Raw genomic sequence first — 14,591 nt, 5'->3', positions numbered from 1 at the left:
ATCTCATGGCATATTTTAGGTTAAAAAAATTGAAAGCATCAAATAAAGTAAGAACCAAGATCATAGATATGTCATTTTAATATAAGTGGGTTAAGAAAGACCAGCAACACATTATAAAGCAGAGTTCAAATTTATGCATTGTACAAGAGATTACACCTACAACAAAACAATTCAGTAAGAATGCAAATAAGAGAATAGGAAAAGGTGCACATCAGGATATGTAAACCTAGTGAAAATAAAGAAATACAAATGGGTAGAGATATTAATATTGAACAAAGTTGAATTCAGGGCAAAAGCATTAAACACAATCAAGAAAGGCATTATATAAAAAGTGAGAAATTTAAAAATATGATATGTCGGGAGAAGGAAAGATAGTGGAATGAGACAGATATCATTACCCTATGTACATGTATGATTACACAAATGGTGTGAATCTACATCGTGTAGAACCATAGAAATGAAAAGCTGTACTCAATTTATGTGCAATGAATCAAAATGTAGTCTGTAAAAATAAAATTTAAAAAAAATTTTTTAAAATGATATGTCAGTGGTGATTTATCTGTGCTCCAAACAATAAAACTTACAGACATAAAGGAAATAAAGAGCTACAAAAAAGAAATGGAATCCCGTGCCTTCGAAAAGACTCAATTCATCTCACTCAGCTCCTAACAGATTAAAGAACAAAACAATTCCCGTGGACAGAGAGGGAGGTTTAGGAAGTTAGAGAAATGATCATGGCCCAGTGGATGCCTGGTAAGTGAGTATCCTCTTAAGCCTTTGTCCTTCAATGATTTATTCCAACAGTATAAGGAAATGATGATCCAGATATTATGATTTCTAATGAGAAGTAAACAAGAGTTGTCTGCCATATTGTACCAGCTGGGTAAATAAACTGGTTTGGGTAGTATTTTTCTGCCATAAAATATCCTTTACTACCTAGTAAACATACAAAGTATGTTGTATTCATAAAGCCTTGGAATAGGACATCTCAGAGGAGGGGCTCTCTAAGAGGGGCTATTCAAGGGTTCTAGCTTTTTGTCCTTCACTGAGGTATGACTCAGGGAGGTGTCCTGACTGGGCTTTAGATGCATTCATTTATCTGGTGAAGGGTGGGCAAGGAGAATGGATGCTGAAACCTCAACCAAATAATAGTAATTGGGTCTAACTATGAAATCCCATTCTAGCAATGGGCTGAGCCAGGAGTCCTTATCCATCTAAGGCAAATTCAGCCTTGGAGAGCATCAAATTAAACTGTTCTCTGAGAACATTACACAATAAACTGACCATTTGCAATTTTCATTTTAATTAACTAAGAAAATTCTCTCAAGAGTCTGGCTTGCCTCCCTGGTTCTCCACAGGATCTTGGCCAATACATTCTAAATAGAAATTCATGTTAGGTCCTCAACTATATAGGTTGCCAGGGCAACAAAGACATTGCTTTCTTTACAGGAACTTTTTCTTTACTACACAGTCAGAAGGGAAAAAATTAAAACCAAAAACGAATGAAAGTAGTGAAATCCTGCACACTCCCAATTTTCTTATGTGCACCCCAAAGCTTACTTGGTTCAGAGCTAATGCCACTGCGAAGCAGGATGCTCTCCGGGAAAGAACGTCTCCTTTGATTAGGGCTTCTTCTCTTAATGTAGTGCAGATTTTAAGAGATTCTGGGCTATTCTGTGAGGAGATAGGATTTCTCAATAAGTGTCATGAATTTTTAAGTTTAAAAAAATGATTAATGGTGTTTAGCATTTCAGATATCCTTCGAGTTTCAGAATTTACCAGTGCCTTCCTCAGGTCAATTAAAAAGCTAAGCTCCTCATACAGACTACTTACAATCAGAACAGGTTATCTACATGTTAGCAGCTCAAATCTAACTTAACTTTATTTTTGAAGCTGTTTATCAATTTCTGACTTAGGGCAGTTTTCACCACAAAGCATCCAGGTTTCTTTGTATCTGGGTAGGCTAGTTTCTAAACAAAGACCCTGTAATATAGAAGTATAATCAGCCTGTTACTCTAGAAAATAGTACAGTAGTGCTCAATAACACTAGGAAACTTTTCCTGGGAGAATTTCCAATCTGAAAATATCTATACATGTTTAAATATTTAAAAACATGAACAATAATTTGAAGATAAATTATAAAAGAATCTCATGAAAACACAAACCTTAAAACAAATCCAAGAATATGAGTGACATACAAACCATCAAGACAGTAATGGTAAACCAAATCCCCTTCTGCCCTGTATGCATGCTGCAGGTGGATGAAACTTATCAGAACAGCACCAGCTGTCTGTGTGTCTGTCTGTCATGCCACAACTCATCTTCCCATCCTCAAAACAAAATCTACATTTGATGAGGGGAGAGTTATCAAAATTGACCTGGAATCTGTACTGCCTGATCAGCTCAATTTTTCAAATTGCCTCTATGGAATGAAATAAGTTATTCTTGGACACAAAGCAAGAGAATAGTCTTCTGGCTCTTCGTAAGTACAAGAACTGAATTCTACCTTAGCATACACTCAGGAAAGTATCCTTAAGTTGGCCAGAAAATTGGAAATCACAATCTAACTAACTGATGCTCTAGTGTTGTGTTTTGTTGGCCTTCTGCTACAGAAGGATCATAGGATAGCATGGTTGGGAAGAATGTGATCTAACCCAGGTGTCAGTAAACTATAGCCCTTGGACCATATCCAGCCCACAGCAAAGAAAGGTCTTTATGTTTTTTTTTTGCCAGGGGGTGGGAAGTAGGTAACCGGGGATTAAACTCAGGAGCACTCGACCACTGAGCCACATCTCCAGCCCTATTTTATATATTCTTTAGAGACAGGATTTCACTGAGTTGCTTAGTATCTCCCTTTTGCTGAGGCTGGCTCTGAACTCAGGATCTTCCTACCTCAGCCTCCTGAGCGGCTGGGACTATAGGCGTGCACCACAGTACCCGGCCAAGAATGGTCTTTATGTTTTTAAAGGCTTATTAAAAAAAAAAAAAAAAAAAAAAAGAATATGTGACAGAAATCATGTGTGCAGAAACTACATGTTCTTCAAAGCCTAAAATATTTACTATCTGGCATTTTACAGAAAAAGTTTGCTGACCCCTGAATCCAACCCTCTCTCATTTTATAAGTGAGGTACGTGTATACTCAGTTCAAAGCTACATAGGTCAGTTATTACAAAACTAAAACTAGACTCCAAGTTTCTGAATTTCCTATTTGGTCTCATTTCCACTGTTTACCCATCTGCCTCTCTTGTTTTGGGAAGTTGGTATTGTTATATTATGGGAGCTTTTCGTGGCCCATGTTCTTTGACTTTACTTGCTGTTCCTTTGTTTTCAGCATAAAATGATTTTGTTATCCAGATATCCAAAGATTAAATGGCATCAATGACTAAAGTAATGTAATGAGCCTTGGTCATTTCACTATTTCAGTTATCAATCACTGAACAAACACTGAAGGAATAGTTTCTATGTACAAGAAACAATCCTAGTACAGTAATGGCATAAGGACTTTTTAGTCAGGGTCCCTGTTCTCAGACAGCTTTTAATGTCATAAACATTTATTAAAGGCTTGTTAGGTATCAGGCACAATGTCAGATGCTGGAATACAAAGAAGCCTCAGTGATCTCATGCCCTAGTGAGGGGGAAGAAATCTGGGCAGAGTTAGGTACAAGCACAATCAGGAGATATTTGGAGATGTCACTTGCAGCATTGGTGATCACAAAAATCTTCACAGATGAGTGCAAAGTAGTCCTGGAGTTTGCCACAGGACACTCTGATTTCAGAGAAAAGGGCAACAGGGAAGACAGATCTAGTAGAGTCCAGCCTATGAGACAACTCTAGAGCGGAGCTTGCCCGACATAGTAGCTCTTGTTCTCACTATCTACACAATCTCCAGAGAAGAGTGAAAGATAATAAATTGCTTTTCCCATGATAAAACTGTCAGACAAGACTAACTTGAGTTTTCTAAAAATGAATACATTTAAAATTGAAATATTTCCACCAGATGGAAAACAGACTTCAGAGAAACTGAACTTTAATTGTAGAGAATAAAAATAAATCCTCTTTCAAACACTACCCACAATGCCCTGAAAGTTAAGGGGAAATAGTCTTACCAGTTTGTAGCAAATTGCAAAAGCAAGGACATAGGTGTCTTTGGTGAACTTCACTTCTTGGTTTTTCATCTCTATTAAGACTTCCAAGGCATCTGCAAAAGTGAGGGGTGTCCAGCAGTGTTAAATACATGTACTACTGGCTCCCAAAGCTCATTTGTTCAGCATCATCTACTGAATTCAGCAGAATAAAAGCTGTTCTCAAAGTCATTCAACAATTAGCTAAATGCCAAATTAAATTACCAGGTCACACAGAAATAACTAATATTTTAAAAGCTGCCACAATTTAAGAAAAATCTGGGATTTTCATTCAAGGAATAACATATAATATAATGCTTTCAAACTTAAATAATGAGGTCTCCAAATTTAGCCCCTCATAAGGGTCATTTTTGCATGGTCCATTTCCCCGCTAATTGCTACATTATAAAAGATGGCACAATTTTTCAACTACAGGTTGTAGTACTTACTTTTATATTTTCCTTTGATAAATAACATATCCATCAAAATATTGAATGATGTGGAGTCTGAGAAGAAACCTTGTAAGTGCTGATGAAGAAAAACAATACAGTTTGGTACAAAGTTAAAACTATTAAGGGGGCATTTGTACTCTATCTTCTCTATCCAAGTCTTATTTTTGCTGCACCTGACCTCCAGAGTTCTCTAATAATTTGAAGTACCAAAGATTTATTTTTTGAAAAAAGTTAAGCTGCTGCCTGCTGTGTTGCCTTTGGGAATTGGCACACTGAACAAGAGGCAAGAGCTGTCTGGGTGTCATGAATACAGTGAAGTGTGGCTCTGCCATACTCAGAAGAAACAAACCAATTATCCCCAGTAGGGTGGCCCTGGAACCTAGCTACCAACTATTAACATGATACAGCAGCCATAATACTTGGGAAATAAGATAGGAGGGTCTCACATAGCCACAGTCCCTTGTTCACAAATGGATAACCCAGAATTAATTACTCACTTTTTGAAAACAAGTCACTAAACTAGTGGTTCTCAACATTCATTTCTCAAAACTTTTTCATCTCATATCTGTTTATTTTAATTGACAAAAATTGTATATATTTTTGCATATATTCCTGTGGACATGTGGCTTTGAAATATGTATACACTGGGAATGGCCAAGTCAAGCTAAATAATATGGGCCTTGCTTCACATACTTAAAATTTTCTGTGATGAGAACACTTCAAATCTATTCTCTTTGCAATTTTTTAAAAACATTTTTAAAAATATTCTTTAAGCTGCAGATGGACATAATACCTTTATTTTATTTATTCATTTTTATGTGGTGCTGAGAATGGAACCCTGTGCCTCACACATGCCAGGCAAGGGCTCTACCACTGAGCCACAACTCCAACCCTCTCTGCAATTTTTAAAAAAATTTTTTAAATTTATCTTTTAATTTTTTACAGACTGCATTTTGATTCATTGTACACAAATGGGGTACATCATTTCGTTTCTAAGGTTGTACACAATGTAGATTCATACCATTCGTGTAATCATACATGTACACAGGGTAATGATGTCTCTTTGCAATTTTTAAGACTATTACTGTTATTAACTATTGTCGCCATGTTACACAACAGATCCATTCCTTCTGACTGAAATTTTGTGCATCATCCCTAAACCAATACGTCCCAAAATTTTGAATGCCATGATAATGTGACAGGTGATGTTCAAATTATGTCATTAACTGCATCGCTCAAGTTTGTTCTCTTTGGAGAACCTACCGTTACCCTGTTCTAGAAGCTGAAAATAAAAAAATGCTAAACAGATACATATCCTGTCCTAAACTCTACTTGGGTTTATAATCTATTAAAGCTCAAATTCTGGTGGGGGAGACAATAAAAAAGTGAATATAAGTGAAAAAGAAAACTATAATTTCAGGTATCACTAAAGGCTCTGAAGAACAATAAAGGATAAAGAGACAGAAGAGGGGTGAAAAGGTAGAGAGGGAAGACCACTGAGAAGAGAACTCAGTGGAAGACTAGGTCTTATGCCACTTATTCTTAATTCTGTTTATTGTAGTTCTCCAAAATACTTACTTAAACATTTTTCACACATAAGCAAGTTAAAAAAAAAAAGAGCTTTCCTGTTTCTTTGTTTTCACCATCATACTCACAACTTTATTACAGTTAAACATTTATCTTCCACTAATTACAATAAAGCATGCTTATTAAAAAAGTCAAATAATAAAAAATTAAATGAAATGCTAAGTGAGAATTTTTAATAATTCTAATCTCAAAGATATGCATTATAGTTTCCTGAGTATTATGGTTTGGATGTGAGGTGTCCCACAAAAGCTCACATGTGAGACAATGCAAGAAGGTTCAGAGGAGAAATGCTTGGGTTGTAAGAGTCTCAACCCAGTGATTTGATCCCCTGACAGGGATTAACTGAGTGGTAACTGAAGTGGTAAGGTGTGGTTGGAGGAGGTGAGAATTAGGGTGTGGCTTTGGGTACATATTTGTATCTGGGGAGTGGACTCTTTCTTTGCTTCCCGATTGTGATGAGAGCTGCTTCCCTCTGCCACGTTGTTCTGCCTCACCTCCAGCCCCGAGGAATGGAGTCTGCTGTCTATGGATTGACACTTCTGAAACTATGAGCCCTCAAATAAACTTTTCCTTTCTTATAATTGTTCTGGTAGGGGCCTTTCACTCACAGCAACGAAAAAGCTGACTAAAACACTGATTTTTAATAGCCACATAATAAAATGTTGTTATGCATATATATTTTCTTTTTTTTAAGAATAAAAAAATAAGATCAAACTTGGTACTGTTCTGAAACTCCCTTTTGTCTGATTACTAGTATTTTATGGTCATCTTTCCAATACACAGGTGTCCTAAAAGAAGGACAAGCCTAGGGTTAACAGTTCCACCACAAACAGAACACTTTATATGAAAAACAGTAAGAAGCAAAAGGACAAAGTAGTTTGTTATGGAGGTTATTAAAAATAGTAAAATGTACACAATGGCGAGTTCCAGCCCCAAAATTCAACAAATATTTCTGACCAAGGATGAATTTATAATGCCTCTAAGCCCCAATGGAAATAATTTTATCACCCTATCAGATTTACTGTGGAAAACAACAAAATGAAATGTGTCAAGAGTAAAAGTACAATGTTGAGGATGTAGCACATATTAAATAACTAATTAAAAAAATTATAATTTTTATTTTTAAGAAAAGAAAACATAATGTGTAAAAGCATTTTGAAAAGGGACAAGAGCAGGGCATAGAGGGGCACACCTATAATCCCAGCAACTGGGGAGGCTGAGGCAGGATTGCCAAGTTCAAGACCAGCCTTAGCAACTTGGTGAGGCCCAAAGCAACTTAGAGAGACCCTGTCTCAAAATAAAATTAAAAAGGGCTGGGGATGTGGCTTAGTGGTAAAGGATCTCTGAGTTCAAACCCCAGTACCAAAAAAAAAAAAAAAAAAAAAAAAAAACCAGACAAGAACTTGTAGTCTTTCAACAGAAATAAAAATACAAAAATGAGAGCACAGGTAAAGGATCGGAAAGGAATCATATAATGGTATCCTGTCTTAAGACATCATCCCCTGAAAGATTCTGAAAAAAGGAGGTCAACACATACTCAAAATGTGGCAGATGCTATGCTATCTGTGTCTATATGTGCACAGCATAGAGACTTACACTTCTCTGTACAAACCAACTCCAAGGAAACTTAAAAAATGCAGAGAATTAAATCATTCATTCAGTGTAGTGGCCTCTGTCTCATAAACTAACCCAGGAATAAAGTGAATTGAAAAGATGTCTTTTCTGATATGACCAAAAATAGCCCTTGAGGAAATTATATTGGCAGGCAAATTAATCAGGAAAAATAACCTGGTCTTTGATGAGCTTCAATGCAGAGTCCTCAAGATCCAACTCATAACACAGCCTCATGAAAACAGGTCCAAATTTATATTCCCCCAATGTGACATTTCTGTTCTCTGCATGGTACCTGGTAATCAAAAGTGATTTAATGAGTCAAAAGGTGCAACACAGTGAAAAAGACAGATACAGCATGGTAAGCACTCTGCTAGGTGCTGGGAACACAATAAGGTATGGGATACTCTCAGTGTGGAAGGGGAAATGTGGAGATTTGAACAAAATCAGAGAAATCCTGGAATGCAAAAGCATGTCAAGCATTTTAAACAGATTCTGCTAAAGGCCAACATACACTGCAATAAAAGCAAGAGGAGAAAATGTACATTGCAATCATTCTCTAAATGAAGCATCAACAGAACAGATCTGAGAATAAGCATAAGGTAGGGAACAGCGGGGGACTGTCCCAGAATGGGCCCCACCTATAGGAAAACAAAGGTAAGGAGTGGGGGTGATGCTCTGGGCTCCTCTAGGCTGGCTTCAGGCCCATATAGGACAGCAGACAACTGACAGATACATATATTTCACAACTTATGGCAACCTCTGCTTTTATAAGCTCAGGGAGAGGCATATTAGAACTATGACCACCTAAGTACAAATTAAATGCATGTATATAATTTGAAGTCTTGAGAAAAGGTTAATCTTAAGGACAGATATGTATTTTATGTAGCCTGAGAGTACTATAGGTGGCCAGTCTGCCAGCTGAAACTGCAAAAACCAGTACAATAAGATTCTTACAATAACACCCTTTTTGCTGTAGACACTAAGAGGACAATCTGGTGATCACGTCAATGATTTTTATGATATGAATGACTGTAAAATATGGGGAAAAGTTCTGACTTTACAAAAAAGAGTATTTTTTACCCTCTGCTGAAATAACTAAGGCATTTTGGCTGGTCTATTCTAAACTTATATACTGTCCAGGTACTATGTACTTCAAAAGATATATTTCATAAACCAATTACAGAAGTTACCAATTATTCACTGTTTCATTATAACTCTTTTGAATTAAGTTATTAAAAGACAAGAGAGAGTAGTGGTTAAGGAATTTTAGACTTCAATTCCAAAACATTGGTTCAAATTATGTAACCATGATCAAATTAATGAACCATTCATTGCCTCAGTTTCCTCATGTATAAAATGGAGACAAGAGAACTCAACTCAAAAAATTGTATTAAGATTAAATGAGATAAGACTTGCTAAGGACACAGGAGTCTTTAGTATGTTAGCTCTTGTACAACATAATGGGTGATGAGAAACATCTCTAAACTCTGTACTTCAGTAAAGTCTCATGTGAAACTTGTGGCAGATTAAAAACAATAGAAAGCAAAACAAATGTTTTCCTGACTTGACATTTACCTTCAAAATGAAATGCATGCCAATAAAAGTTATAGAAAGTCACTGAGATAATGAACTGCCACTAAACAAGAAATATTCAAGTAAGAGGATGTAAAGTTTTTCCATAAGCCAAATTTCAGCATCTGGTCAAGACTATAAGGGGATTAAGTTGCTCCCCATTTGTGGCTCAATAAAAAGCTTAGGTTTCAGCTCATGACCCCCTTTCCCAGCCATGGGCTGGCTATCTCAGGAACAGAGTGAACAGGGTGGGTAGACCACAGATATATCCATCTTCCCATTTGTCTAGCTTCCACAAATAGAGGGAAAAGGCCAGCAATTGGGGAGGGTTATTAGCACCAATAAAGAATTGTGAGTCATACTTTGAATGTTTATGATAAAAATAAGAGTGGAAAGAGAGTTCAGAATTTTTACCACGTTTTGCTATTCTTATAAACATCTGTTGGCTTTAGGTAGTAAAAGGAGGAGTGCCAGGAGAAACTGCCAGAAGATTTCAAATGATTTAACATCATGAAATTTGAAATACAAAATTAGATTTGCTGATATATGCAACTGTAAATTTTCCTAACCCTTTTGTAAAACATTCTGACATTTTACATTGACAAGCTTTAACAAGTTCATACTCTGCTGTGGTTTGGATTCAGTCTGTTTCTCACGAGTCTGTATGTTGGAAGCTTGATCCCAGGGTGGCAACAAGTGAGGTATATGTAACGTTTAAGAGGTGGTAAGGTCCTAGGTCAACTGAGAATGCTGCAAGGGATTAAGGTGGTTCTCCTGTGACCTCTTGGTAGTTCTTGAGAGACAGATGTTATAAAAGGCCAAGAGTGGCTCCACCTGCTCTCTGGCTTCCCACGTGCAGATGTGATCATGTGATTTTCACGTTCTCCCACTGCTGCCATCATCTATGTGGCAAAGTCAAGAGAACCCTCACCAGAACTGAGGTAGTGCCAGGGCCATGTCTTTGAACCTCCAGAACTGTGAGCTAAATAAACCACATTTCTTCATAAGTAACCTGTCTCAGGTATTTTGCTATAGTAATGAAAAGTGGCCTAATACACCCTCTGATCCCCCAAAGAAACAAAGAATTAGTTTTATGCAGAATTGCTCATCATGGCTTTATGCATCCTGGTAGAAAACTAGAAACAACATATAAATATATGTCAACATATAAAGGGGACATAGTTATTTAAGATATTTAATTTACAATGGAATATTGTATTGCCATCAAAAGGTTCAGGGTTTCCTGAGTGCTGGGCAATATGGCACACAATTACAATCCCAGCAATTCAGCAATTAAGGCAGGATGATTCCATGTTCAAGGTCAACCTCAGCAACTTAGCAAGAAAGATCCAGTCTCCACAAAAAGGTCGGGCAGTGGCAGTGGCTGGGAATGTAGTTCAATGGCAAAGCACCCTTGGGTTCAATCCCCAGTACTACCACCAAAAATATATATATAAATGTTTTCTGAATATATGTTAATAAGGAAAAAGTTATGCTACAATATTATTTCGCAAACAAAATATCATATATACAGTAATAATTATAACTATGTAAAATAAAATTTACCAGAACATAAAATCTTTGTATAGAAAAAAAATCTATAAAAATATTACCAGTGGCATCTTAGATGTAGTAGATGGGCCCCAAAGATAGTGGCCATCAGTTTCTTTCCTCCCTGTATGTGCATGCTGCTCCATCCATTCAGAGGTGAGACCCATTTCCCCTCACTTTGACTTTGGCTGGCCTGGTAACTTGCCTTGACCAAGTGCTATGCCACTTCTGGCAGCTCTATAAGACCTGGCCGCTCCTTTCTGCCTATACTGTGCACCAGTGCAATTCAGCTAGATTAAAGATGGGTAATTACAGGAGAGAGGGAGAGGCCATATGGAGGAGCACATGTGGTGGCTACATGGAGGTGGCAGAAATTCAAGTGAAGCCTTCTTGGACCCTCCAGCACCTTCTTTCTAACACAGGAAGCTCTACTAATAAACCAGAAAGGTAAAACTGGTCTAAGGAGGAAGTAGAATATTTAGGAGGAGTTCATGAACTAAGGAAGAAACACTGAAGCCTGAACTGATACCAGTACTAGGGAATGAGCAAGCAATAAGATTTCTTATTCTATCAGGGAAAGAGGGAAATCAGACTAGGGGAAAAAATGCTCCTGTTCTTTGTGACAGGTCAAATAGAAGACACAGGAAGAGGAATAAATTTGTATATGTTAAGAGGATAGGGAAGTGGAGTCAGTGATGAGACTGATGATTTCTTTGTCCATAAACTACCTGTAGTCTATCCTCAGCCCGTTATGTAGTACAAACCCAGTAAGTGTTCACTCAATGAATAACTATCAGGGTCTGGGGTTTCAGGCAAGGCATTTAGTCAAGATTTGGAAATCAGTATAGAGGTGGCAGCTGAAATCTTAGACATGGATGAGGTTGTTCTGGGAAAGGAACAGAATGAGAAGAGATGAAGGCTGGTGGAATTCCAAAGAAATGCCTTACCTATAAATGACATTTTTAGCCAGCTCCACATCGTCCTGGGTCTGACACAAATGAAGCAAGGTTCTTAATTCGTCCTTTAAGATGAGTTTGTTCTGGGTCAATTTCTCTTCCAAGTTTCTAAAATAGGTTTCTGGAAGAAAGCACAGGATGGTGGCATCACTCAGGCTAAGACTTTAAGAGGGCCAAGCTCAGGGAAAAGGGGAAGCTCAGTGCAAAGGGGCACTGAAAGGGGTTGTTGGGCATGCAGCTCACCTCACTGACTGACTCCTCTAGTGCACAGAGTGTCAGGTGCCCCTAAAGCACAACTGTGTCATAGGGTCGCAGGTTTAGGCCCCACTCAAAACTTCCAACAGAACTTTTAGGAGTGGGAGCATATGGATAGGCATTTTTTATTCCCTGGGAGATCCTCAGATACAAATTTTAAGAACTACTGTCCCAGAGGCTTACCCAAATAACTCAATCTACCAGAGGCTCACAAGAAGCAAACATAATCAGACACTCAAATCATCAATCAGCAGAGCACCAAACAGGAAAATGAAATTGTGATCTGACCATGGGTTTATCCATGATGGCTGACTTTATGTTTCTTTTATGTGACTTGTTTTCACTTCTCTTTCATTTCTCCTGGTTTCTCTTTACTCAGTTGTTAAAAAGCATGCCATAGTTCTATAAAATGGACAGGGGATAAAAAAACCATCCACTAGACTACAGTAAACACTTAGTGACAGAAGCACTTCAAGGTTATCACAGTCTAACTTTGTTCCTTATCTTTGTATCTAATCAACTATAGGGAAAAACACCAAAAGGAGGTACTGCTTCTTGGCATTAGGAAGGGGCTACATTCTCACTAAATGTGGGGTGAGATGCAAGGCAGGAACCAAGTAAGCATCTGCTTTCCAGGGCTGTTCTCACATTGGAAGTTGCCAAGAAATATCTACAGTTTGTTCCAAGGCCCAGAGCTTTGAAGGAATGCTGCTGGAAGTGGCACAACATATATTAAAACCATAAGAATTAGAAGCTGATTTACAAGAAGACACACTTGGTTTGAGATAATGCAAAGTACCTTCTAATCCACTGGTAGAACCATACAATGGTTAATAAAGATTTTAGAGATGGAAGAACCTGGGCTCTGCCATTCGCATGCTCTGGAGGAGAACTTTGTCCAGAGACAATATTACTTATGTCTAAGGTGAGATCTGATGGGTCATATGGTATGTCTGAAAACATTTAAAACCATATAGTAAGTGCTAGTAAGCAGTAACATTATTGACCTCATTTTCACTGTCTCCTATTAGATCTAAGAGGATTTAGTCTATTAAGTATTTCTAAGCAATTTCTAATCTAAAAGATCTCAAAAGGATAATTTTACATGTTGAAATTACTAATCATTCTTAACAAATATTAAGAATTCAAAATATCAAATGAGATAAATTATATTTTAAAAACAAATCAATCAGCATTTAACTACTGATCATATAGTCATACTCAAGAGATCCTATGAGAATGATTCCTGCCCTCCAAGTGCTTAAAGTCTATTCAGGAAGGCAAAACATATTTATACAAAGCAATCTGAAAACGATGTAGGAGGGACATGTGAATGACTATAAACACAATAGGACAGAGAGTCCTATCATGAGACCTATTATGACTCAGAGAGGCAGGATAGACCAGAGGGGGAAGTGGACAGGTACCAGTAGGGGCTGAACAAGGCTGGAGAAACAAAGCAGGGGAGCATTCTGGGTATGGGAATCAGCAAGAATAACAGAACAGAATTGGGATAAAAACATTATATAGGAAGAAGAGCAGTGACCAGATGAACACGAAGCTACACTGGACATCAGAGAGGGTCAGGTCCAATATGCGGGAGCAAGAAGCCAGGGGGTAAGGAGGCATATGAAGTGGTATCAATATAGTGCAGTTGTGGGTTCACTAAATGGAAGAACTGCAGACAGGAGTTCATAAATATCAGTCTGACAATGGAGTACATTGCCACTGAGTAGACTGTCTTTCAGGACATGTGAACAACTGTCAGTTTTACAAAAGATTATGACAACTGGAAACAACTAGACAATGACATGGTGCCCTGACTACAAACCTCAAATAACTTAAAAATACTTGGGGTAAAAAGAAAAAACTGAAGTGAAGTCTAGATTATTGAGTATAATAAACTGGATAAGTTTTTGTATTACATACAAAATTGGGTGGTATTACATAGCAGTATCACTAGCGGAGCAGTGAGGGAAGACTGATTTTTAAAGGAATGTCAGGGAAGGAATGGAAGCAGGGGTGCTCACAAACATTTTGCAGTGAGAGGAGAGCTGGGAATGTAACTGGAAAAAGTCAACATGGACAAATTACAAAAGTTATTACAAAAAAGGAACGTCTTGGATGTATTTGTAAAGGAATTTGAAGTATCAGAACTCTGTGTTGGAGGGTGGAATATAATTTCTCAAGTGTTGAAGGGAAATGGATCTACAGTAGTGGTGTTCTTGTGCTTTTAGCTTTTTAACAAAAAAATTTCAAGCACATACAAAAGTAGAGAAAAAGTACCATCACCGAACCTCAACAATCATCAATATCCTATAAATTTTATTTCCTCTACACTGCCCCCAAACACATTGGACTTTTTAAGTTCGGGTTTTATACAAATTCCTCCTGTTTTTTACAAAACCTTGATCCTACTGACTTTTCCAGTACAGAGTAAAAAATATAAAAATGAGCCAGGCTCAATGGTGCACACCTGTAAT

The 14,591-nt window shown here is 37.5% G+C and overlaps 1 protein-coding gene across 1 annotated transcript in view; it reads right to left on the bottom strand.

Moving 5' to 3' along the window:
* PTCD2 (pentatricopeptide repeat domain 2) overlaps positions 1 to 14,591 on the bottom strand; it is a 28,812-nt gene that overhangs the window by 12,053 nt on the left and 2,168 nt on the right. Inside the window, exons 3-7 of the mRNA XM_079145489.1 lie at positions 11,845 to 11,974; positions 7,949 to 8,066; positions 4,571 to 4,649; positions 4,107 to 4,198; positions 1,561 to 1,674 (exon numbers count right to left, since the gene is read on the bottom strand). Coding sequence (XP_079001615.1) covers positions 1,561 to 1,674; positions 4,107 to 4,198; positions 4,571 to 4,649; positions 7,949 to 8,066; positions 11,845 to 11,974 — 533 coding nt within the window. The remainder of the gene's footprint in view (positions 1 to 1,560; positions 1,675 to 4,106; positions 4,199 to 4,570; positions 4,650 to 7,948; positions 8,067 to 11,844; positions 11,975 to 14,591) is intronic.

The sequence above is a fragment of the Sciurus vulgaris genome, assembly GCF_902686455.1.
Source record: "Sciurus vulgaris genome assembly, chromosome: 6".
NCBI classification, from domain to species: Eukaryota; Metazoa; Chordata; class Mammalia; order Rodentia; family Sciuridae; genus Sciurus; species Sciurus vulgaris.
Note: the sequence above shows the minus strand (reverse complement) of the source record. Positions and strands in the feature narration are given on the sequence as shown.